Source organism: Periophthalmus magnuspinnatus, chromosome 8, assembly GCF_009829125.3.
Source record: "Periophthalmus magnuspinnatus isolate fPerMag1 chromosome 8, fPerMag1.2.pri, whole genome shotgun sequence".
In the NCBI taxonomy this organism is placed as follows: domain Eukaryota; kingdom Metazoa; phylum Chordata; class Actinopteri; order Gobiiformes; family Gobiidae; genus Periophthalmus; species Periophthalmus magnuspinnatus.
The window spans coordinates 22,806,064-22,829,686 of NC_047133.1; the positions used below are offsets into that span (position 1 = coordinate 22,806,064).

General features: G+C 37.1%; 2 protein-coding genes across 3 annotated transcripts; one reads left to right on the forward strand and one right to left on the reverse strand.

The window, feature by feature from the left end:
- Positions 1–972: 972 nt before the first annotated feature.
- On the forward strand, positions 973–21,857 carry mrtfbb (myocardin related transcription factor Bb). Of its 2 annotated transcripts, XM_033971195.2 has the most exons (14): positions 974–1,393; positions 7,266–7,331; positions 9,209–9,264; positions 9,354–9,429; positions 10,302–10,463; positions 11,082–11,245; positions 11,381–11,509; positions 13,304–13,545; positions 14,336–14,450; positions 14,973–15,584; positions 17,972–18,031; positions 18,104–18,202; positions 18,853–18,913; positions 19,196–21,857. In XM_033971195.2, the coding sequence occupies exons 1-14, from the start codon at positions 1,297–1,299 to the stop codon at positions 19,543–19,545; spliced, it is 2,289 nt and encodes a 762-aa protein (XP_033827086.1). In that variant the 5' UTR covers positions 974–1,296; the 3' UTR covers positions 19,546–21,857. The 2 variants fall into 2 exon arrangements, with proteins under 2 accessions (XP_055079514.1, XP_033827086.1); XM_055223539.1 differs by lacking the exon at positions 7,266–7,331 and having other exon boundaries at positions 973–1,393; positions 19,196–20,652.
- LOC129456439 (lipopolysaccharide-induced tumor necrosis factor-alpha factor homolog) lies at positions 21,241–23,526 on the reverse strand. Its single transcript, XM_055223543.1, has 6 exons — positions 23,372–23,526; positions 22,929–23,093; positions 22,666–22,788; positions 22,487–22,582; positions 21,602–21,749; positions 21,241–21,519 (listed from the first exon to the last, which is right to left on the reverse strand). The coding sequence occupies exons 2-6, from the start codon at positions 23,068–23,070 to the stop codon at positions 21,411–21,413; spliced, it is 618 nt and encodes a 205-aa protein (XP_055079518.1). The 5' UTR covers positions 23,071–23,093; positions 23,372–23,526; the 3' UTR covers positions 21,241–21,410.
- Positions 23,527–23,623: the final 97 nt, after the last annotated feature.

The following is a 23,623-nucleotide window of genomic DNA, read 5'->3' on the forward strand; positions in this document are numbered from 1 at the left end:
GGACTCTCTCGCCTGTGTCATTTCTAGTTAAATGTCCTATTAAACAAAACCAAATGCCAAAAATAAGAATTTAAAACTACTCAACAAATGATTTTCTTCAAAGTGTCAGTCTTAGAAATATGCTTATTGCACCACGGTTCCCTGAGCATACTTCAAATGATTGAGGGAAAAAATTAATAAATGAGGAAAAAGTTATCATACTGAGATCTTTGAACTGAATATTTGACTTTTAAATCCTTTCTTAGACTGTGAAGGACAGGACGAGATTTAAAATGGAAATTTGGACAGGTGTGTGCACTCAGCAGTAAACCATTTTGTTGTTTCTATGGCTAGGAAAATATGCATTCCCTTTTAATGGGTTTCAGCTTCCTGATTATAGACATATTTTGAGGATTTTACAAAAGATTTAGTATTTTGTTTTGAATGTTTAATCACTCTAAAGCCTATAGAGTCCAAGTTTAACTAGTCAGTAATCACTTTCTGTCAATGTCACATGATGTAGATTACTTTATTCCCATTTCTTTATCTTCATTTGGTTTTCTAAATCTGTTTATATTGAAGAGTTACAAGGATAAGTGGTTTGCCAAAAGTCACAGTGTTGCTGCACCTTGACTTCTAGGGTTGTAGTCTGTTGCCTTCATGGAGCAGTCCCATAAAAAATGCCCTTAATCTCTTGTTATCTCACTTCCTGTTTAGCTTCTTTACCCACATCAAGCCACCATGAAAATCTGCTCCTGCCTTCTCTTTTCAACATTTCACTACTCCATAAAACATGCAGTAATTTCTACAACACAATTAAAACATTCAATTAAAACCTATACAATTCTCATCTATCAGCATTCAAGAACTTATAGAGCAGCCTGCACATAAAATCAATTAAAGACACTAAGAAAATCTTGTACAAATTGCACCAAATAACACAAGTGACTTTTGGCTGCTCTTTATTCTCCCTTAGGACAAAATCTTGCTCATTTCAGTTTTGGCTATAGACATGTGTTCCCAGCTTTTCTTTTTTCAATATTACAGATTGTCCGAGCATTTCCTGGATCCCAAAACTCATACACAAAGTTCTTGGGGGCTGATTCCTTTGAGAGAGAGAGAGAGACCAGCAAGGGTTAACTTCAGCAGACTTGTGTTCCCTCCCGCTCCTCCTCATGACGTTATACCACTCACAGTTTGGTCGGCTGAGGCCAAGCTGGAGCCAGAGAGAGGAGGGACTGACTCGTGGTGGTTCGTGGCTGCCTTTGGTGACTCCTCGCTGGGCAGTTATTTGCTCCGGGCCGGCCTCTTCGCTCCATGGGACTCCAGAGCTGGACATCTGCCGTACCTCTGTCCCCTATGGCCTGCCTTCAAGTGGAGACCCCCCCAATCTGCAGGGGCAAGTTCAAAACAGGTACTAACTTATAATGTATTCAGTGATTTTCAATGTGTACGTTTTCATTGATATTAATATGTTTGCGGGGACGTTTGGGCTGACCAGAAAATAACAGGGCAGTTAAACCATCAAACCAGGCTTAGGCATCTGTTCTGCCTCAATGTTAAAAATACACTTTGGTTTCTTTGTAATGCAGTATAATTTATAACTTGCTCCTTCTGAAATACTGACAAATTGGTCATTGGTTACTATAATGATAAGTATTAGTGTTAGTATTCAAATTGCTGATTATTACTAGTAACTAAACTGTGAAATAGGTTGAGCAATGGTAGTAATTTTGTACTAGCTGTACTTTCTCTGCTGACCCTAAGCCTGGTTAAATGGTTTGATTTTATGTCTATGGTTAAGTCTGTTAAGTTATTTATCTTGATTCTGACTTCATGCTTCCTACTCTCCTGCTGTTTTTGAACTTTGTGTTGCAACACTATAATTTCCCCATTGTGGGCCAAATAAAGATTTATCCTGTCTTATATTAAAGGGGAGAAGTGCATCCAGTCTATTACCATGTCAGTTATAGTATATGTAAAATGCAAATGCTCAAATCTACAAGCCCCATGAGAGCAACAAGTCCCATGAGAATAGCAGAAAAGAAGGAAATTGAATACAGTATGTTTTTAATGAATTATTTAAAAACACATTCACATGTTTGTAGTAACAGTTTCTTTATTATGATGTAATCACAATTTTATCGTTGGTCTAAAAATAGCTGTAACAGGCAAAGAAGTGAGTGTGTGAGTATTGGACACGCCCACTCACTTGTGCTGAAAGCTGTAACCAAGGGAAAAAGTAATGCCCCCATCTAATGCGCCCACAAACAAGCCAGCTCTGTGTGATTAGGCTTAAATAACAAAACAATGCTTTTTGCAGCCATTATTTATCATTGAATCAGGGCCATTTGTCATTTTGTCGAAAAGCAGACAGTTGGCTGATAAAAGTGGATTATGGACAAACAATATAAGTGGTGACAACTATATTCAAGAATATGAGAGATGTGAGAAAGTTAATTTGCGCAATAAGGCCTTTTTCAGATAAGGGTGTCTAGATTTGATCAGGCATTTGAGGTATGACAGTCAAATTTAAACCTTTTAGTTTGTGGGTAAAGTTCTGCCAACATGTTCAAAAATATAATTTACCATAATTTGACAAAATAGTTATAAAACAGTGTAAAAAAAAAAACAAACAAAAAAACAATGATAAAGGTGGAAGAAGTACTCAATTTTGTTACTTAAATACCAGAGATATACCGGAGCAAAAAAACATTCAAGTAAAAGTATCACCTAAAAAAAGTGTATATTTTTGTTTGCTCAAACTATGAACATGTTTAAGTTCTTTATAAACTATTAAACTTGCTTTCACCATAGGTCTAGTGTTTTAAAATTACCTCTGTAGCCAAGCAATGATTCAGATTGACAGCAGAAAGTAATAATAATATTTCTCAGAGCATTACTGACCTTTATCATTTGGATCAAAAGCTGACCGTCACATACCATAACAGTTTTTTTAAAATCTTTTTTTGTAGTACAATATAAATTCAATAAGTAAAAACAACTTTCACATACAGTAAAGTCAGATGTAGATAGCACGTGCATATACATTATGGTATGTGCACTTAAGTGTTCCATACATCTTTATATTAGGGATGTTGGAGAGTTATGGCTGTGTTCCACTATGAACCATGTATCAACCCTGGTCTACACTGATTTGTAATATCCCTTTTGTATTTGTTTTTCTCTTGATAAATAGTATTAATCTCCACTAAATAGAGTTGTATTTGGCAGTTTTAATATTTATAATCAGAAAGTCAGCGGTGTCAGCCTAAACTAACATGCGCTCCGTCATAACAGCATGAGAGTAAACCACACCAAAAATTTTTCTACTAGTATTTGTCTTTCTTTAAAAAAAAATCAAATGAAAATCAAATTGGATACCTCCAGGATCTTGGTCTGGGATCAGAGATTACATCAACTGCTACCTTGTGTTTACCCTGTGGTAGATGAGCCAGGCAGGTTGCATCATGGGAAGTTTAGCCAGGGTTTAGGTCTGGGGAGTGACCCTCAACTTGACCCACACAGAGGAAAATGGATGCACAAATTAAACTCTGCATTCTTATTTTGTTTTTCATATAAAGTTAACCCCATGAGGCGATCATTAGTGTCAGATTTGATATTAACAGAGATAAGGGCAATACTAATGTCTTATTTTTATGTGTTGCTTATCAGAAACTCAACACATCAAGAAAAAAATGGATGATATAGATGATTTTGTAGAAAGTTTTGCATCTTAAATCAAGCAAAAATTGGGGGACAATATGTATCTAATTAAGAACTTAAAGGTGTGCTATGTAGCTTGATTGGTTGAGGGTCCGCCATCTGCTTGTCTCCATGAAAATGCATTGTTTTGCCTAGGATGTTCCACAGTAAGGCATTAAACTTATCTTTCTCAGTGGGGAGAAGTACTGAGAAACATAAGCCACCATGGGCCAAAACATACAACTGAACAAATGCGACGTAGATATGTTTAATTTTATAGTGTGAAACATTCTAGGCAAAGAACATCTACATGGAAACAAAGAAGTAGCGCAGTATCTGAAAAAATTACGTAGTGCATCTTTAACAGTAGTATAATTAATACTTTGTAGTCATTTCAATTGCATACAAACTTTCATTACTTTCACCTCCACAGTCAAAACAACCAGACTGTGTCCACTGCTCCCATAGCCTTGATGGTTCTGCGTCCCCCGACTACCCACCAGTCCACGGTCCTTTTCCTGCCCTCTTAACTGCCCCTAAATTTGGCGGTTCCCAGGCCTTGTTCTCACAGCTGCCCCGTTTATTTTTGCTGTGTGACTCAGTGAGACTTGTTCAGACACAGAGTCCCTCCCTGGAGACTGGAGAGGGAGGCGCTGTTTTCCCTTAAATTCTGTATAAACCAACCAAGTATATGCAAATGGCAATAATAAAGAGTACAGTGTGTATACATTGGTCTCTTTAATAATAACTGCACTTTTATGAACACTTGAGGGAACAGACCACATGTACTTGTCTTATGTAATATAGCTCTTCTTTGCAGTACTTTTTCCTATGCATTTTTATTTGTTTTTGGACTGTGACTTGAGTTGGTGATATAAATGTGTTTTAAAGTGTTTTGCTGAGGTACAGAATACAAGGGTAGTGGCCGTTTAAGTGGGATTAACACTCGCACAATTACTGCAATGATGAATTTTTTAAAATACCAAAAATTGCTGCATATATAAGTCCATTTATAGTATTGTACGCTGTATTTAAGTAGAACGATGACTGACAAAGATTATTAAAATCTTACAGTTTTAGTTACTATGGATACTAGTGTTTTGTTTTCTGTTTTGTTTATGACTGATGCCGAGCAACCTATGGCAACTAAGTGCAGACATATTTTGAGACCAATGTGTGGAGCCAGTTCCCCAAATTAGATTTAAATCAATCTAAAAAAAATAAAAAAAAACTTTGCTAAAAAGTGCACATTTCTGGCCTTTATATCAGTTGGCCATTACATTGGTTTATCTCTAATCGCTATCCCACTATCTGTCATGTTGTTGTTCTTGTCAGACCTGGACGACTGAGGGATTACACAGACATCATGTCACACTTGTTTAATGCCAGATTTCCAGTTTGAGTCCATGCATGTCTACCATTTTTTTCACTTTACTCCCTGTAAAACAATTCAGGGACCAAACCTGTTGAGTGTAGGATTGAAATAGCTCATATATAGACCATGATAACACATTTTGAAGTACAATGTGTATATTGTTGAAGTATAGAAGATAAACGATAATATTGCAACTACTTTATGCCACTGACACAATAATCCTGAAGTAGAATTATCCCCAAAAAATATTCTAAATGTACAATATGGTTTAAAACACAAACTGCAGTACATAAACAGCAGAATGAAACACTTTAGTAGTTAGCATGTGCATATAATGAGTCATAGAAGTTATTTATTCAACCATCCACAGCTCAAATCTCATCATATATTGACCATTAAGTGGGTATAGTAACTATCGTGACGACCTTGCATTGGGCAGTTCATTTATTCCTTATATCCCTTTATTGCATTTCCATGTACTTCCTTATTTTGTCTTGCTTAATGCATTTTTACTTTCATGTGTAATGCAGTGCACAAGTACAGTTATTTATGGTTATGACATCATCTTGGTCTGGAATCACAACCAATTCCAAACCTATTATTAGTAGATGATCTAATTACTTAGAAGGTAGAACTGAAAGTAGAACAATATTACATCTGTTAATTGTATCCCATTGAATCATTAGTAATACACAATTACACTTTGAAATTTGACAAAAGGCCCAACGATAAAACTGATTTAGTACAAAAGTGTGCATGTAAACTTGGATGATTTCTCCCGTAGTGTGAACACTGCCAAAACTGCACCTCATTTATCAGAGGGGCCTTCGTTTCTAATCCGTGTTTTTGTCTTGAATCATGTCCGCACTGCTTTGTTTATCAATGTTTTAACTCCACTCTCTGCCTAGTTTATATTGACTGGAGAAGGCAGTACGTGTGGCCTCAACTTTGATGTTCAACTATAACTTATCAGCCATAACCCTGGATCGACCAGACATGCATCACTGCGCTATCTTCAGAAACATTAGTGGTTTCTTAATCTTCAATTGTTAAGATAATTGAACTTGTGATGAATGAACTTTCCCTCTATTTACTGGTAATCTGTTGTATTCAGTTTTTTCTTTCTTTTTTTTAATATATACTTTCACTAGTTTGTACTGATTTGCATTGGGTTTATGGGAGATGCCCTTCACTGGAACTAAAAGATGTCACAATATAACATTTTAGTTTCACGATTATGGTGAAAAGAAACATAAAATTTCAATACAATTTATTTTTGTAAACTCCAGAAGATCATTGATTTAACCAACTGAAAGTTTGTTAGAACATCAACAGTTAAACAGACACTGGTCAACAACAGACAAGCAGATTAACCAGTATTCATTAGAAAACAAGCAAATGGATTACTGTCCCAGAACGTCCTCTGCCCTTAGACCCTCCTTCTCAGCAAGGAAATACTCAAAAAACCCAGTGGGAAAAAGAGAAACCTTGAGGAGAATCACAGTGAAGGAGAGATCCACTCCCATGGACTAAACCAGGACTAGACCAAGACCAAGCCAGGACTAAGCCAGGATTGAACCAGGACTAAACCAGGACTAAACCAGGACTAAACCAGGACTAAACCAGGACTAAACCAGGACTAAACCAGGACTAAACCAGGACTGACCCAGGACTAAACCAGGACTGAACTGGGACTAAACCAGGACTGACCTAGGACTAAACAAGACTAAACCAGGACTGACCCAAGACTGAACCAGGACTAAACCAGGACTGAACCAGGACTGAGCCAGGACTGAACCAGGACTAATACAGGATGGCAGGCTGCAGAAGTGTCCAGGACTATTGTGCATCCATTTGCAGATAAAGTTCAAGTCTGTAGAGCCAGAGTCCACTCAAGTCACCATTGTTCACAAATGTGTCCATTTTCCTTTGTTCCCATTGTCTCATACATTATTGTTCTATGATAAACTGTGTTATTGTGACCAAAGAACCAGACACAAAACACTTAATATTTAGGTTTACTTTTTCACGGTGTCGATTGAATCTAAATTCCTTGATTTTGTTTTTGAAACTGTAACGTCTTCACATCCTTAAATGAAACCAGCACAAAAAGCACACTGGTAGCTGTAAGCTCTTCTTCCTCTACTAGGAAAATTAGCTGATTTAATATTTTTTGTGTTAAGTTTTGATTATTTGTGTCTTGTAGTTCTCCAGTTGTGTCTGCAGCAGAGACGAACTCGAGAGCAGCTGGTTGAGCAGGGCATTATGCCACGTGAGTAAGATTCAAATTACTATCTCTCTTTATAAAGTGCACATAGTATATTCTCTGTCAATGTGTTGTTGTTGTTTTATAATTGAAATATGTTTGACCAGTAATTTTCTTCATACTTGTACACATGTAAAAGCAAAAACTGTTATTGTTGAGGCTCAACTTTTCTTACATTTACCCTCCCCAGCATCTCATCACATGCAAAATTGTCCATTATTCTTTTTTCCACATATTCAGTGTAGGCGTATCAGGTTCCTTCCACATTTTCAAAATTAGCTGAACCTATGTCACCAGTCTACTATCACTGCTGTGTTTGTTAATGGTCTTGCTAAAACATACCTATTATAGACATTCAAATCACTGAAAAAAAATGTCCTATAAAAAAGCCTATAAAAAAACTGAAAATTTATCAGTGTGAGGGCATGCACTGTTAAGGTAGAGGACGTTTATCAAGAAACAAAGCAAATCACTGTATTTAGGAAATACTACAGCAAAGGAGAATCAAAGAAACTAAATTAGGAGTATTTGAAAACACTTGTCAGTTCATGATGTAATATCTGCATCAGTGCCAAAATTCTGAAGAAGGTAACTCCTTTTTTCACTGAAAGCTTCTTCCCTTTCCTTAAACTATAAATGTGATGGTCATAAGTCATAGATTGTTCCATCAGAGGAAGTCTACTTTCACCCCTATGAACCAGACCGTTCCTCTGCAGTCTCCTCTTGTGAGCTTATGTCAGGTATGCGCTGAGGTCTCTGCTTCGTCAGGAATGTTTTGGTTTCAGCGCTGACACACTATTCACACTCTCCCCTCTCACCCTCTCACACTGTCCTAAAGTTAACAGCCCTCGTCCCAGCAGAGGTGACGGGGCGGCCTGTAGCGATGAGCCGATTATTAGTAATCACGGGGCGGAGGTTGATTTATTGTTATAGTTTTATGGTTAAACAGGAACTAGTGGTGACTCTGGGCCTAAAAAAACACAATATTTTCCCCTGGGTTTAATATAAAATAAAAGTTTGTGTAGGTTTCTAGTACTTGCATATAAGGAGAGACAATATGACAACTAACATGAATCACTTTTGTATTGTTTCTTTGTTTCTTCCTTCAAATTTCCTTCCTTAATTCTGAGAGAGGATTGGATATAGATGATTAAAAAGATCATACTATAGACCACATGTGTCAAACGCAAGGCCCGTGGGCCAAATGCAGCCCGCCACATCATTTTATGTGGCCCGCGACAAAGGAAATTAAAAGGTATGGCTGTCTTAAAATGTCAGTTTATCATTAGATACAGAGTTAAAGAGCCATTTTTTCATCTTTATGCAAATCCATATGCAATATTTGTAACTTGAATAAGCAATAAATATAGAAATGGTTAATTAACAAGATAAAAAATCATAATAATAATAAATTACATTAAGTTTGGTTACATTTAGTGACATTTATCTTACAGTTAGTTACATCTGGCCCTTTGAGAACAACCATTTTGTTGTTGTGGCCCTTTGTAAAAATGAGTTTGACACCCCTGCTATAGACGATTAGAAATGACAGAACCTCACTGTTTGCACATCAAGCCATAGCCTCTGTAATTGTTTCTGCTGGTCCTTAATTGAGGATAAATTTGAAAGTTTGTGGCACTACACCTACATACAGTAGATCCTATACAACCACCAAGAAACTATCAGCGCATCCTGTTTCAGTTTATATGTGGACAAAGGGGAAAAACCAAAATCCCATTGATTATACACTGTGGGTTGTTAACGACAACATTTACGCAAAGGTCAAGTTAACTTCTGACATGACATCATTACAATATGTCTTTGTTGTGGCTAATTCAACATTATGACTCATGTAAAAATATAATACTTGTTGTTGTTTTTAGCCCTGAAAGCCCCAGCTGTTTTTCATGAGCAGATCCGCAGCCTGGAGCGAGCGCGGGTGAGTCTTTAACTAACGCTGTATCATCAGCAAAACGTTGATCATGACTGTGTTTATACTCACGTAAAATGAATGACTTTTTATTGCAGACTGGGACTTTCCTGAAGCATAAACTGTGCAGTCGACCTGAGCGCTCTGAGCTGGTCCGGATGCACATCCTCCAAGGTAACACCATCACTGCTCCTGATAAGGCCAGACCAGTAAGAGATTATTCATAGTATGCTAGAACTGGATCACACTGACTGACCAATATATTGTACAGAAATATTATATTTTCCATTACATATTTTGACTCATCCTCTTTGTCATCTCTGTGTAAAAGTACTATTAGTAATATTCATTGGTGGGTGAAATACTCAATTTTGTTATTTAAGTATTTTCAGAGTAAAAAGTAAAAGTATTTCACACAAGTGTTGTTAATTAGTTAAGTGCAGTGATATTAAGTAAAATGTGATACAGATTTTGGTCAACAGTAACAAAATGAATCACTTTTCTTTTTTAAAATTAATTATATGTATTTATTTTTGTTTGCTCGAAGCCGAAGCTTGGCAAACATGGTCAAAAAATATCGCCTCAAATCATATGAAAAGTACTTTTTACTTTTCAGTCCTGTTCAAAATGTAGTGGAGTAAAAAGTACAGATATCTGCTCTCAAATGTAATGAAGTAAAAGTAAAAAGTATCCACTGTAAAATTTACATGACTTAAGTACAGATACCTAAAAATTCTACTTAAGTACAGTACTTTACTACCTGTACTTCGTTATGGTAAGTGGTAATAAGAATGGTTGTAAGAGCCGCAGTAAAAGCAGAAGTAGTAGTGGTTGTAGAAGTAGTAATAATGGTTATAGTAGTAATAGTAGTAATAGTAGTAGTAATAGTATTGAGCTCCTAGGTTTACTTGGGCTTATAATAATTCAGTTTGTTTACTTGCATATAGAAGGTCTTCACGTCTCCCTTCGCCCTGTTTTGAATCACAGGATTGCTGTGTGTTGTTTTAACACATAAACTGCAGAGCTGTTGTTGATTGTGTTTACAGAGACCCAGGCAGACTCATCGCTCCAGGCTGCACAGCTGAGACTGAAGAAGGCCAGACTCGCTGACTCTCTGAATGAAAAGATCTCCCAGCGACCAGGGCCCATGGAGCTGGTGGAGAAAAACATCCTACCTGTGCAATCTGAGGACAAAGAGGCTGGGAATGGTACATACTGGTCGCACATTATATCAGGGGTGTCAAACTCAATTTCAACGAGGGCCACATCAGCAAAATGGTTCGTCTCAAATTTGCAAAGATATAAAATATATGTCTGTGTAACTGCGTAACTTCTGATAAACTGACATTTTAAGACAGTCATACATTTAAATTTACCTTGTCGTGGGCCGCAAAAAATGAAATGGCGGGCTGCATTTGGCCCCCGGGCCTTGAGTTTGACACTTGTGCATTATATAGACACGTTATGGACTAGAGGTGGAACATATTGACCAAAATGTATATCTGGGTCACAATAATCAGTCAATATTTCTGCAATCTATCTAAAATGTGCTCTTTGTTGAAGTGTTTTGGGTTTTTTTCATCATTATTCTATCAGCAAACTCAATATTGGTCATTTACTGTCCATTTTTAATACATATCCCACATTTAGCTTAGCTTTAATATGTGGCCTTTACTTGTATTATACTGTTTGTTAGAATATAAATGAACTATGTTTTAGTTTTGTCTATCTATGGCTATCTATCTATATCAACTGTCTATTCATTTCATTCCTCCTTCTTTGTCAAATGTGTTCCTTATTTGGCCTCACTTACGTGTTCTGTTTAGGTGATGAACTGAGCAACATTAAGACCCCAGATGTGTACAGCTTCGATGAGGACAGTAGTGATGGCTCCTCTCCCGGCAGCCAAAAGTCTGACAGCTCCACGTCTTCAAGAGAAAGTGGGGATAAAGAAAGTGCACGATCGCCTGCCTGCAACTCCCACAAACAGGTATATTAAGGATTTTAGATTAAGGATTTTATAGTGTCTTGGAATAACAGAAAACATGTTAAAAGAACTATAATACATACATTATTAAATTATTACATATAAATATAACAGCTTGTGTCTTCTTTGTTTTTGTAGTCTTCACCCAAGCCCCAGTCAATTGCCGATGTATCACAGAGCAGCGAGAAACAGAACTATTTTCAAATTTCATCTTCTCCAACGACGGCATTGGTTCATAACATCACACCAGGTCCAGTTTTGGTCAAGGTGAGTCTAAAAAACCAGTTAATAAGTTATTTGTTACTTTTAAATGCATTATATTTTGTAAAAGACATCATATTTTTCAAGCTGGCACATTTATAGTGATTTGCCAGATCTTGAAGTTAAAGTAAGTCTGGAATGTTCCACTGTATGGCATTAAACTTGGCTATCTTCATGAAGCAGGTGACTCCGCTATCCAGTTTACAGGTCAGATCTGTGGAGAAGTCACCCCATTCACAATAAGAATGCATGTTTTAGAAGCACACGATTGAAAGAGACGTTTAATGCCATACTGCAGAACATTTAGATTCGTTTTGCACCTTTAAATTCAGGTTAATGGGTTGCGTCATCTAACCTGCTACAGTAACAATGCAAGTGATTTGTGGTACCGCCGCTTCAAAGAAAGTGACTACCTATAATGGGCATTCAGAAAGAAAGAAAGAAAAAGGGGGAACAAATTCTTCAAAAGCTCTTTGGTAAATTGAGCTGAACAATGTCATAGCGTACAGTAGATCATCCATTTCATTATGTATCATGTTCATCATCACCACATCAAAATTCCACAAATGCGGTAATGATTTTATATTTTGTTTCATGATGTAAGTGTCCGTATACATCTGGCATGGCATTAACCTCTCACCCTCTCTCGTATTCACTCTGTGTTTTCTTTGGAAATTGTAACGCAACATGTCCTGTCAGAGATATAGCCCTGTGTTTTGTCATACTTATAGTCACATCGTTTTAGGGGTGAACTTTAAGTCACTGTTCGCTGCCGAGTTCAAAGACAACAGGGATTTTGAGTGCTTGTTCTTAACTTTGTGCCAGCCTGAGTTTGTCTTCAATTAGGCTCAGATGACAGACTGTGTAAAACCTAAGCCAGAAATCAAAGGACGGCAGAACGGTCTGGACATTTATCAGGGCGCTGCTATCCTCCCTGGAACATGAGCGCAAGATAGATTGGACGTTTGTGTTCGTGTTAGTTCACCTCAGCCCCTTTCATCACTGCTTTGTCACTTGTTAATATGCCAAGCCCTGTCCATCTGTATCCTGCAATCTCAGGTGTAAAACAATGAGGGAGACATTTATGAAGCAGTTTCCTGATCCTCCTTAAATGGACAATGCCAGGTCTGCTTAATGTATGGTCCTTGGCTTGTCCCTATAGTCACTTACTTCATAACATTCTGTAAATCTTTTAGTAGTGAGAAATATTTGTTGGCCTTTATAAACATTTTCTTCACTTCATCTAGGTCAGATTTCATCTCAAGAAACTAATTTGTCTTAAAACGTCTTCTGCATTATTTTAGCTGTTGATGGATGTCTACATTTCTGTCTTTCTGTCCAGTGTTACCCTAAGATACTACCTCTGGTGTCTGATAAATAGAGAAAACAGAACCAAAAATAAAAAGAATTAAAATATAACACTTGTAACAGATGTTGTGTTTTCCATGACAAAATGCATTTATCAATAACAACCACAAACCACAAACCACAGCTGGCAGGACATATGCTCAGCTCTGCACTAGTCTCAGCAATGTGATTGATTCCCAGTTTTTAAAATGACTGAATGTCACTCCCCACTCTTCACCTTCATTTCACATTGCTTAATGCCCTGGCTAGTCAAAAGGTATCAGTATCAACCAGGTTTAAAATGTCTATTAATGGGCATCACTTTCTTGTTATATGCAACATTTTGAGGACTTTTTCCCCATTCTAAAGATATGTTTTGTTTTAAATTGTTAATCGCTATGGCAACAGTAGTTTTTTTATCATTCTGAAACCCACGGATATTCTCTCCTGCAGCAAAGCCTTTCCAGAACCGCAGGTGAGAAGAGTCGCAGTAAAAAGAGCAGAGATCCGAAGCCGCGCGTGAAGAAGCTGAAGTATCATCAGTACATTCCTCCACATCAGAAACAGGAGCACGACCCAGTGCCCATGGACTCTGCGTACGCCCGTCTCCTAGAGCAACAACAGCAGTTTCTACAGCTACAGATTCTCAGCCAGCAACAGTTCAGCTACAGCACTGTCCAACCACCAGCTATCAAGTAAGATGTCATCTGAAATTTGTATATTATTATAATCACTGATTCATTTCCCAAGGGTGAAGTCTTTCTAAGTTCTCCCTGTGTCTGGCAGCAGATTTTATATTAGTTAACTAATTATTTGGCAGAACTTCATAATAATTACATCCTAATGAGCCTCAATAAAACATGAACAAAGATTTCATTCATAGTGAACAGTTAATTAAGAATGATTCAGGTTTATTTACTAGAATTACTTAATTAAAGGGTTATGGTTAATAGTTTTGGGGTAGTTAAAGTGTAGTTCTTATAAGTGTATATGCAGAGAGGAGAACGCATGGGGTCTTGGGAGTGACTGGACAATTTAATCAGCTTTTTTTCTTTTTTCAGGATGCTGTTTACCAGTAGGTTTTGTGCAGGATTCTTACATTTTTAAAGCTTTTGCCAATGCCAAACCACACCTCTTTTTGGTCAATTAATCCGATAAGTAGTTCTCACCAAGATCCTGGCTCAAGATCTGGAGATAGGCCCACAAGCACCGAATTCACAAACAGCTCGCACAATCATCAAAGTTTCTCATGTTTCCCATTAGCTGCTTAAAATGTCCCAAACAAGTGCCACAACAGCATTGATATTTTTCACTTGTCTGATGATAAATAGGTGGCATCCAGTTCAGTAACACCTGGCGTAGCTTCATAAAACGACCCCAGCTGCACTGTGTCTCAAATACTTCACATTTCCTGCTTCCTACACAGAAGTTCATTGTGATTAATGGGGGATAGTTTCTAAAATCAGCTTCACTCCCTTTTCTCAGGCAGACGTCTGAAGTACAGAGCAGCTGTTGCAGTGGAAATGTGACATCTTTAAATCTTGTACCAAACCAGACCAATCACAAGTCAGAGCTGCCAGCCAATCTGGAGGACATGAAGGTGACATCATTAGTGTATTAATGTATTTAGCTGGAATATGGATCATACATTGGATTAAGAAAGTTTAATGGAAGCTGTGGAGGTTATTATACACTGTGTACTGGTAATATGCAGTGTGCCTTACTATGGACACCAGGTTTGAAAAATATTATAATGTTTCCTCAGAAATGTGGTTTAAATTCAATATCAAACCATATTCAACCAATCACTCTCATGGTTTATAAAGCTGAGCATGTATTGGAAAGCAAAAAGGATCTGGTGTGTTATATGAAGACAATTTATGGGTCTTCATCATAAATCGAAAAAAACAGATTTTAGTGTAGAGCTGTGCAATAGTAAATTTGACTATTTTTTGTTTTAAATGGCAATTTTGAAAAACAAAAATAATGTTTAGTTGAAAATTAGGACTGATCAATATGAGGGAAGAGTGCATCTAGTGTGTATGTTACTGTGTAGCTCAAATCATGTGATCATATACACTTTTTGATTGCAGTTATATTATTATATTTAATTTCTTTACAGGTTGCTGAACTAAAGGCAGAGCTCAAACTCCGCTCTTTACCTGTTTCTGGGACAAAGATAGATTTGATCGAGAGACTTCGGTCTTACCACGAAAACCGCATGGACATACTCAGCCCTCCTGTGTCGCCTATCGCCACCAAAGTGTCCAAACTGGGCCTGAAAGACAGTGTCCCATGTGAGACCCCGGACTGTCCCGGTGAGGGGCCTGAGGAGGGGGACAAGGACCAGCGCTTGTTTGAGAAAGAGCGACAGATTGAGGAGCTGATGAGAAAGTTGGAGCAGGAGCAGAGGCTGGTGGAGGAGTTAAAAATGCAACTGGAGGTGGAGAAGAGATTTCAGCAAGGTGATTCCCCACCCCCTGTACCCTGCCCTGCTCTCATTCAGGTCAAACAGGAAGTAGTTACACCTTTAAACTGCTCCGGGACGTCCAGCCTGTGTCCTGTCCCGCCCTCTGGGGTCAAACAAGAGGTCATACAGAGGAGTATTGTGCATCCCGTCCTAATGTCCATGAACTTACCCAATCCAGGGTCGTCTTCTCCAGGACTACTGCAGAATACAGGACCAAACACCAAAGTCTCTGCTCAGTTACAGCAGCATGGCACTGCTCAGAAGGTAAAAGAGTAAACCATTTTGTTGATTATATATATTTCTTACTTTGTTTACCAAAAGTCTACTGTGTAACTTTTCTGATTTCTGGTCCGCCACCAATATGGCTCAAAGTATTACATATTTAGATATAATTTATTTCATTACAGCTTTTTATGGCTCAAAGATATCCTGAAAAACATGCATTCCTACTGTGAGCAGGGTCACCTCTCCACAGATCTAGTGGAGTGCATCTTGGCCTGGTGGTGTTATCTCAAGATAGATAACTTTAATGGACATTCCTGCTAAAGTAACAACATTTCCACAGAAACAAGCATATGGCAGACCCTCCCTCTGGAAAGTTACATGGTGCGCCTTTAATGAGGATGTGTTTATTTTTGTATTGACAAGATCTCATTGGACAGGCACAAAATTACCATTGCAAACTCAGATTCAGTTCAGTTATAGTAGTTTGTGAATTTACATAATTTTACATAAATAATTGCTTTGAATGTTTATTAGCAACACACCTAAAAACAAGACCGGGACTTCAAATACCAAGAAGTTAAAAGCAGGAGGTGCATTCTTATACTAATTTGTTTAACATTTGAGTAATATGTCAGGCAGTTTCTATTTTTAGACCTAGATGTAGGAATGCTTTGATACTTTACTGGTGCAGTGGTGCATGATTCACTACATAGGACCAGGAACACTTGTAACTCACCTCTTGTAAGAAATGCTTTAACTTAACAATTGAGATACATCAGATTTTTACAGGTTCTATATCACACAAAATTGACGCTCATGAGCTTTAAGCCATGTTATAATGTTGTTACCTCCTCAAAAACACACCTGGAGTTGTGTTTTGTTTAATTCACACATGTTTGAGTAGTCTTTCATTATTAGTCTGTCTACATCTCCAAACCTCAGAATGCTCTATTCCACCTTGTGATGTCATGAAGCAGTAGTTTTCAACAAAACACAACTCCAGGTCTGTTTGTTATGAGGAATCAACATTATAGCATAGGTCAGAAATAGTGTAATATGGGTCCTTTAATCGAGAGGTGCACAGCCAATCCTCTGCCAGTAAAACATGTGGTTTACAGCAGGGCACATAGTTTGGAAGTGGAATCTGGGCTATTTTTTATTTGAAGTGGCAATTGTAGTTTATGTTCAGGAAAATAATATTTAAAGACATTTTATTAGTTTTTAATAAGACAAAATCTAATAAAAAATCTCATCAATTGATCAATATGAGGGGAAAAAAAACTGTAGTTGTCCAATCCTAATAATAGTCATCAGTAAGTCTATACCCATCACTTTAATACAGTGAATATTTTGTTATTGATTTCCTGTCTGTCTACTAGATCACTCGTATGTTGCCACGGAGCTGTAGTTGCATTGTTAATGAAATGCCGTGGTTCCCGTCAGGCCCTGGTGACTGTTCTGGAGGGGCAGGTGTCGACAGTAGCGGCCCGTCTGCCCTCTGTCCTCCATCTGATCTGAGACTCCAAATTTAGCATCAGTCACAGAGCAGCAAGAACCATGTCTCCAGATCCATTACTGTGCAGCAGACAGGCAATATACGGACAAAAAGAATAATCATATTGTTAAATGTGTTTAGAATAGTCCCGTATAAGACTAAAATAAATACAGTCGGTTGATTATCAGGAATTCAAGTTTGATCTTACAATTAAACTTTCAGTTCAGTTCATATTGTTTATTTGAGCTGTTTGTAATGGAGATACAGACAACAAGTAGGAAAGTATACAAAGCTCAAAAGAAGTAAAATTATGTCTTGTACAATTGTTTATTACTACATTAGAATTACACACCTAGATTATAGTTATGATCATATAATAAACAAGCATACATATACAAATTGATGCTACCATATATTTGAGTGTTTTGTATATTAAAAGTACATTTAAATTCATACATACACAGGCCCATGCATGCACTTGTTCTATGCTATTACAATGCTTTTTTGCTAGTGTAATGTAATGCACTAGCAAAAAAGGTCAAATGTTAATGATCTTTATTATTATCATTATATCATATCACATCATATCATATTATTATTATTATTAAATGCATTATTGTCAAAAAATATAAATAATTGTTTTGGGTGTAATTTTATTTTATTTGTAATACTGTTGAATGCAAGTGTTTGCCAAGTCTTCATCATATACAATTGATCGACAGGCTTCTCTTGTTTCCACTGATAATTTAGTGCACATTTCAAAATGTTTTTTTGCGAGAGCGTCTGTAAGTTATTTAGTCATTTACAGCTAAATACCAGCTAATTGTTTGGGAATGACCATAAATAAGCTGTTGCAGAAGGCTCATTTGTACCACATTGAACCCATTTCAGTGGAGCTCTGTGTTGTTGACCAGTGTAAATATTTGTGCAGGCGTGGACAGATGCAGCGGTCCTGACCACGTTCTCCTCCAACCAAACATCTGCAGACAAGGTACGTGGTAATTCAAAATGATAAACACTGACACTATGAAATGGTTACAAACTTGGGTCTTCTTCTAAGCAGGTCCACAATGAAGCATCTTTACTTCTATTGCCACACAAGTCCAAAGACCCTCCTCGCTATGAAGAAGCTGTTAAACAGACACGCGGCTTGATCTCACAGGTAAACAATTATACATAAAATGACTGTAAATATCAAAACAATTAAACACTGAATCCTGTGAAGTGAACAAAAGTTTTAAGAGTAAATATGTTTCACAACTCATCCAAGTAGCTTCTTCAGTTTTGACAGAGTTCTGAAAGCCATTTCCTTAAATGTCTAATGTCTAAATGGAGGAGCTACACTGAAACTAACACACCCTAGTTGTTTACAATAAGGAGTATCTGTTTGAACTAACCTAAGGTGTGAAATGTCACCTAAGTTATAGTCTATATATGATCTTAATGTGCATTTCCTCTTAGTTGTTTCATTTTGGCTCTGTGCTGAGAACATTTCACCCATAATCATTAAGTTTAATGTTTCAGACTGGGGTTGTGTCCTTGGGTAAAACTACTACTAAACCTAATTTGGTTGTCTGTGGTGTGTGAGTGACTGGTGGTGATCAGAGGGGCCCATAGGAACAGATTGGCAGCCAAGTGTCAGCCATTAGTCTACCCCAAGTCATTTGTGGCTACAGGCAGAAATAAGTTACCACCTTCATAACAAGTTAATGTATAAGTGCATGAAATTGTAAAGTGACTTAGTGTCTTACTGAGAGTGTGCTCTATAAGACTAATGCAGTAGTCTAATATATGTGTTATCTTGGCTTTTAGTGTCCGTCTGTCTCGAGTCAGCAGATGGATGACCTTTTTGATGTGCTCATTGAAACTGGAGGTGAGGAATCTCATGTTTTTATTGTGGAAAAGTCATCTGGAGCTTTCCACGGTGTGCCAATAAACAATTTATTTTCACTTCCAATCAATTATAGCTTAACAGATCTGATCTTTATTTGTCCTGGTGGAATGACCTGCTTGTCTTCATGGAGACTGTGACTGCTCCATGGAGACAACAGATGCCAGACAATCCATTAGAAAAGCTCCAGAGTGTACCTTTAAGAATATAAACATAATAAAATGAAACAGGTGTACTTAATGACTGTATATCTGTGTTTTTCAGAGATCCTACCCTTTGTCAAACCAGAGCCTCACAGCCTGGATCAGCCTCTCCCTGTCACTGCCAGTGTTACCACTCTGCCAATAAACACAGTGTTTTGTCGCCCCCCGGCTGTGGTCCAAGTCGCTCAGCCCCCCCTCCTGTCAGCGCAGTCCCTTGCCCACAAGCAAACAGAAGCACTGCATTCGCCCTTGCACAGTATTCACATGGAGTTTGAGGAGAACACTTCAGATTCACACATCCAGAATGAAGACAGCATGGACTGGCTGGACCTCACAGATATGTCCGCTCACGTGGGCATCTTTGCCTCAGACTTTTTAGACTCAAATGAAATGCAGTTGAGCTGGGAATAGGACGGTAACCCACATGCATTCCCTTTTGTCAAATAGACCAAAATACTTACCAAGGTACTTTTAGGAAATGTGTACTTTTTAAAACTGTGCAATATGTAACTTTTGTGGTGGTGTGTCTGCCACCTACTTGTCTCTAATGGAGATGTTATTGCTTTGCATATAATGTCTCACAGGATGGCATTAAACTTTTCTCCATAAAGACAAGCAGGTGATGTCAATAGGCCAAGTTAGAGATCAGATCTGTGGAGAGGCAACCCCGCTCACAGTAAGTAAGAAAGCTGTTTTTTGTATAGATATTTCTCAACACTAAAAACATCTGTAATTAAATAAATGCACCATAGATATTTTTAATGCCCCACTGTGAATTTTTTTTAGGCAAAGCAATGACATCTCTACGGTGACAAGCTGGTGGCAGACGCTGCAACCAGAAAAAGTTACATAGTGCATGTTTAGCTCTTACTCTAAAATGAGCAATACTTCATAGGAGTGGTACTGGACAAGAGAACTATGAGTAATTATGATAAGAGACATATTTCTGTATGGCTTTTTAGCACACATGTATGCATCTGTCTCATTGTATATGCATCAGTTTCTTTGGTCCATTTTTCAACCTGTTTTAAATATAGGGTAAGCTTATTCATCAGTGGACCAGCGTTTGCACTTTTTTGCACTAAAAGCTTCATTTGTACCTTGAATAGTCATCTCCCATTTTTGAATGCAAGATTTTCAAGATGGTGGATTGGACATTACTGTATGAACATTCCAGGCCACCTCTGACCACAAACCTCCTTGTCTGAAACCACCTCCAGCTGTTTTCCAATGGCATCTGCAGCTCGCATCAAATCAGCTCAAGACTTTCACTAATGAAGCTGTGGTCCGTTTGTCATCACTCTTTTCCTGACAGCGCTTTGGGAGTCAGAGGTGGCACTTTGAGAGGGAACATGTGCTGGAAAGAAGACTATAAATTTTGCTCGACACCAAAATGTATTGTATTGCATAATGTCTGTATTTTAATGTATGACCTATTACCTTTTATACAAATGTGTAAACACGGCTTACTACTTGAGCATCTTTCATATGCTTTATACTCTTAAGTGCTTTACATTAAAAGCAGAATATTTTCCATTTGTTCCATTTTGAAATGCAGACCAAAAATACCTATTAACACTAACAATTAGTTACATAGTTAGCTATACTTTATACCTTCCTTATTCATGGGTTTTAGCTTGCTGTTATATGGTGCCATTCTGAGGATGTTTGAACATTCAAAAGATGTAATGTCGAGTTTGGAATTGTCAATTGCTATGGCAACAGTTCTAACTTTTCATTATTCCGAAACACTGTGGATAGTCCAGCTTAATTACAAGTTAGGAATTGAAAGATACGATCATGTGTGGTCTAGACTAAGGGTGGCCATGTTGATGATGAAAATGGTGATAATATGCTATTTAAGGGATATGATTTAGTGCTTCTCTGTTTAATCCAGCTCTTTTCTCAAACACTGACATTTTTGGTCAGCCTCCATTATGCTCAGAGTGAGTGACAGATTGTTTTAACCAATCACAATGCAATTTTCAGAAGCAGAAAACAGCTTTAATTGCCTCTCCAAGAATGTACATGAATCATTATCACACCTTAAATAGTGATCTAGGCTCTTAGAAAACAATTGTATGTTTGTATCATATAACCCACCCCTCCAGATGTCTCTACTGTAATTTGTTACACACAACACTTAAAATGTAATATTTTGTATTTACATAACATATTTTTAAGCAGTGATATAGTAAAAAATAATTACAAAAAGCTAAATGAAAAATACTTGTTCATTGATTAAGGTTTGGCATCCGCACACCCCATTTCTGCCTTTAAAGTTTCTTCACAGTGGAGATCGACGTGTTACACATGGGACATTTGTGTATCGTCTTTTTGAAGCTGTTCAAACAAAAGGGAAGTAAACAACAACCAGCAACACACCTAAAGCAAATTCAATATCCTGTTAGACATCACTGTATTCATCTATGCAAAACAGTTAAGTGGGTGGTTACAACATACTTACCCCATCATGGCTGTCATCATGCAGGCTAACCAAGTAATGCTGCTCACAGTCGTGGTTGTCTTTGTGGTAATAAACTGTGAGCACTCTGGGCACTGAGTTTTGGTTGGCTTAAATTGAAAACTGTTGTAATCTAATAAAACTGTAGGAGCTGTGTGGGAACAAGAAACTGTTTAAATGACGAAAAAGTAAAAACAGACGTATAACATTACTTGCAAAGAATATAATATTATAGAGAAATAAATCATACCATAACTCTATTCCACAGTATTAACATTTCTTGGCAGTGATTTGTTGTTCTTGACAGAGATAGGTAGTACTCAGTTACAGTTATTCAGTTACATTTACTACAGTAACCTTTCAAAAAAACTGTACTTCTTAGAGTAGTTTTTGGACTGCATACTTTTACCCCTACTTGAGTAATATTTAGTTTGAAGTAACAGTCTTCTTAATTGTGTAGTGGTTTGCCCAGTTGTGCTTTTTTTTCTCTTACTTGAGTCATTTCTTGGACTACTTGTATTCATATTATTTTTAAGTAATGGAAAACTTTTACTTGAGTAACATTTTTGACTGCTCCACCCATATCTGATCAATGCACACATCAGGGTAATACAAAAACAATTACAATACCATTACAATTTTGAATATATTGAATTAATGAATAGGCTATAATGAAGGTTTCAAAAAGCTGTTAAGTGGACAACTTGTTGGAACACACCTGAATGACTAAATGATTACTTCTGGTTTCATGACTGTTATATATTTTCCCACTAAATCTATATTATGGCGATATTCAGATAAAGAAGGAAATTGAACATCCCACAATATTAACATTTCTTGGCAGTGATTTGTCAAAAGGCAGAAAAAGGTATAATAACTACCAAATACCTGGAAAATTAGGTGGGGGTTCCACAAAGAATATCTGTGGTGTTGAGCTTTCATCACTTGAATCTGGCAACACATTGCATTCTTCACTGAAGCTTACTATAAAATAGATTATTGTTATTGTAAAGTGGTTATAATATCTCATTGGACTATAGAAGAAATGTGACATATTTCTAATGCACCTTTTTTGGGTTTTTGGATTTGTTTGTCATGTCTCTTTTGAAGTTCAACTCTTATCGCCTCCAACTGGTTTAGTTTCTCCTCAATGTTGTTTAATTCTTCCTCATTTACATCGTCTATTTTATCTAGTGCAATAATTATACATTAACTAAAGCAAATAATTCCAAATGTATTAAGATTAATATGTACAACACAAACACAACATGGCTAAATAACATTAAGTTCAAAATAGGCACTAAAATTAGCACATTTTATGGGCTCTCACCTGTCGGTTCACACCCGACTCTGTTTTTAAGCTCTCTCATGATACACAACACCTTTTTATGTTCCACAAGCTGCTGCATCTTCAGTGATACATTTTCCAACTCGTACCATATGTCTTGCTCCTCATTCTCTGTTGAAGTCATTGCCAGACTAAAATATGATCTGTCTAAACAAGTACAGTAAAAGGAGACTGTCACCCATAATGTTTTGTAAATAAAAGCCTATGTATATTTGAATTTCAAAAAAATGTAAAAAACAGAATACATAACGTAATAATCACAAAAAGTTTCAGTAACTTTCATCAAAACAAATCTTATCACCGAAGAATAAATTGAAGCACTAATATATAACATACTTACATACTACTGCTAAATCTTTAAATAATGATATTTGCAAACATGGTACAGAATTAAGCTTTAAAAAAAATCTAAAAGTTTAGTTTACCTGTATGTTCCGTGTCTGCCTTCAAATTTTAATATGGGCTGTAATGTCATGGGTGAGACACACAACAGGCTTGTGTTTGCCTTTATCAGTAAATATTCAAATCAGTATGTGGACAGCCAAGAGCTGTAAAAAACATAAAAGCCCCATTTTTCAATATTCAAAATTCAAATGGTAATAAAACAGTAACCGAATAGTGACTAATTTATTTAGAAAACATGTAATATATAAAATACATATACTGACAATAACAGC

Coding starts and splice junctions, on each gene's coding strand:
- LOC129456439 (XM_055223543.1), bottom strand. CDS start 23,070: ATGACTTCAACAGAGAATGAGGAGCAAGACATATGGTACGAGTTGGAA. Junction 22,583..22,665: donor AATCCAAAAACCCAAAAAAG/GTGCATTAGAAA, acceptor TCTATTTTATAG/TAAGCTTCAGTGAAGAATGC. Junction 21,750..22,486: donor ACCCCCACCTAATTTTCCAG/GTATTTGGTAGT, acceptor GTTCCCACACAG/CTCCTACAGTTTTATTAGAT.
- mrtfbb (XM_033971195.2), top strand. CDS start 1,297: ATGGGACTCCAGAGCTGGACATCTGCCGTACCTCTGTCCCCTATGGCC. Junction 1,394..7,265: donor CAGGGGCAAGTTCAAAACAG/GTACTAACTTAT, acceptor TGTGTCTTGTAG/TTCTCCAGTTGTGTCTGCAG. Junction 15,585..17,971: donor AGCATGGCACTGCTCAGAAG/GTAAAAGAGTAA, acceptor ATATTTGTGCAG/GCGTGGACAGATGCAGCGGT.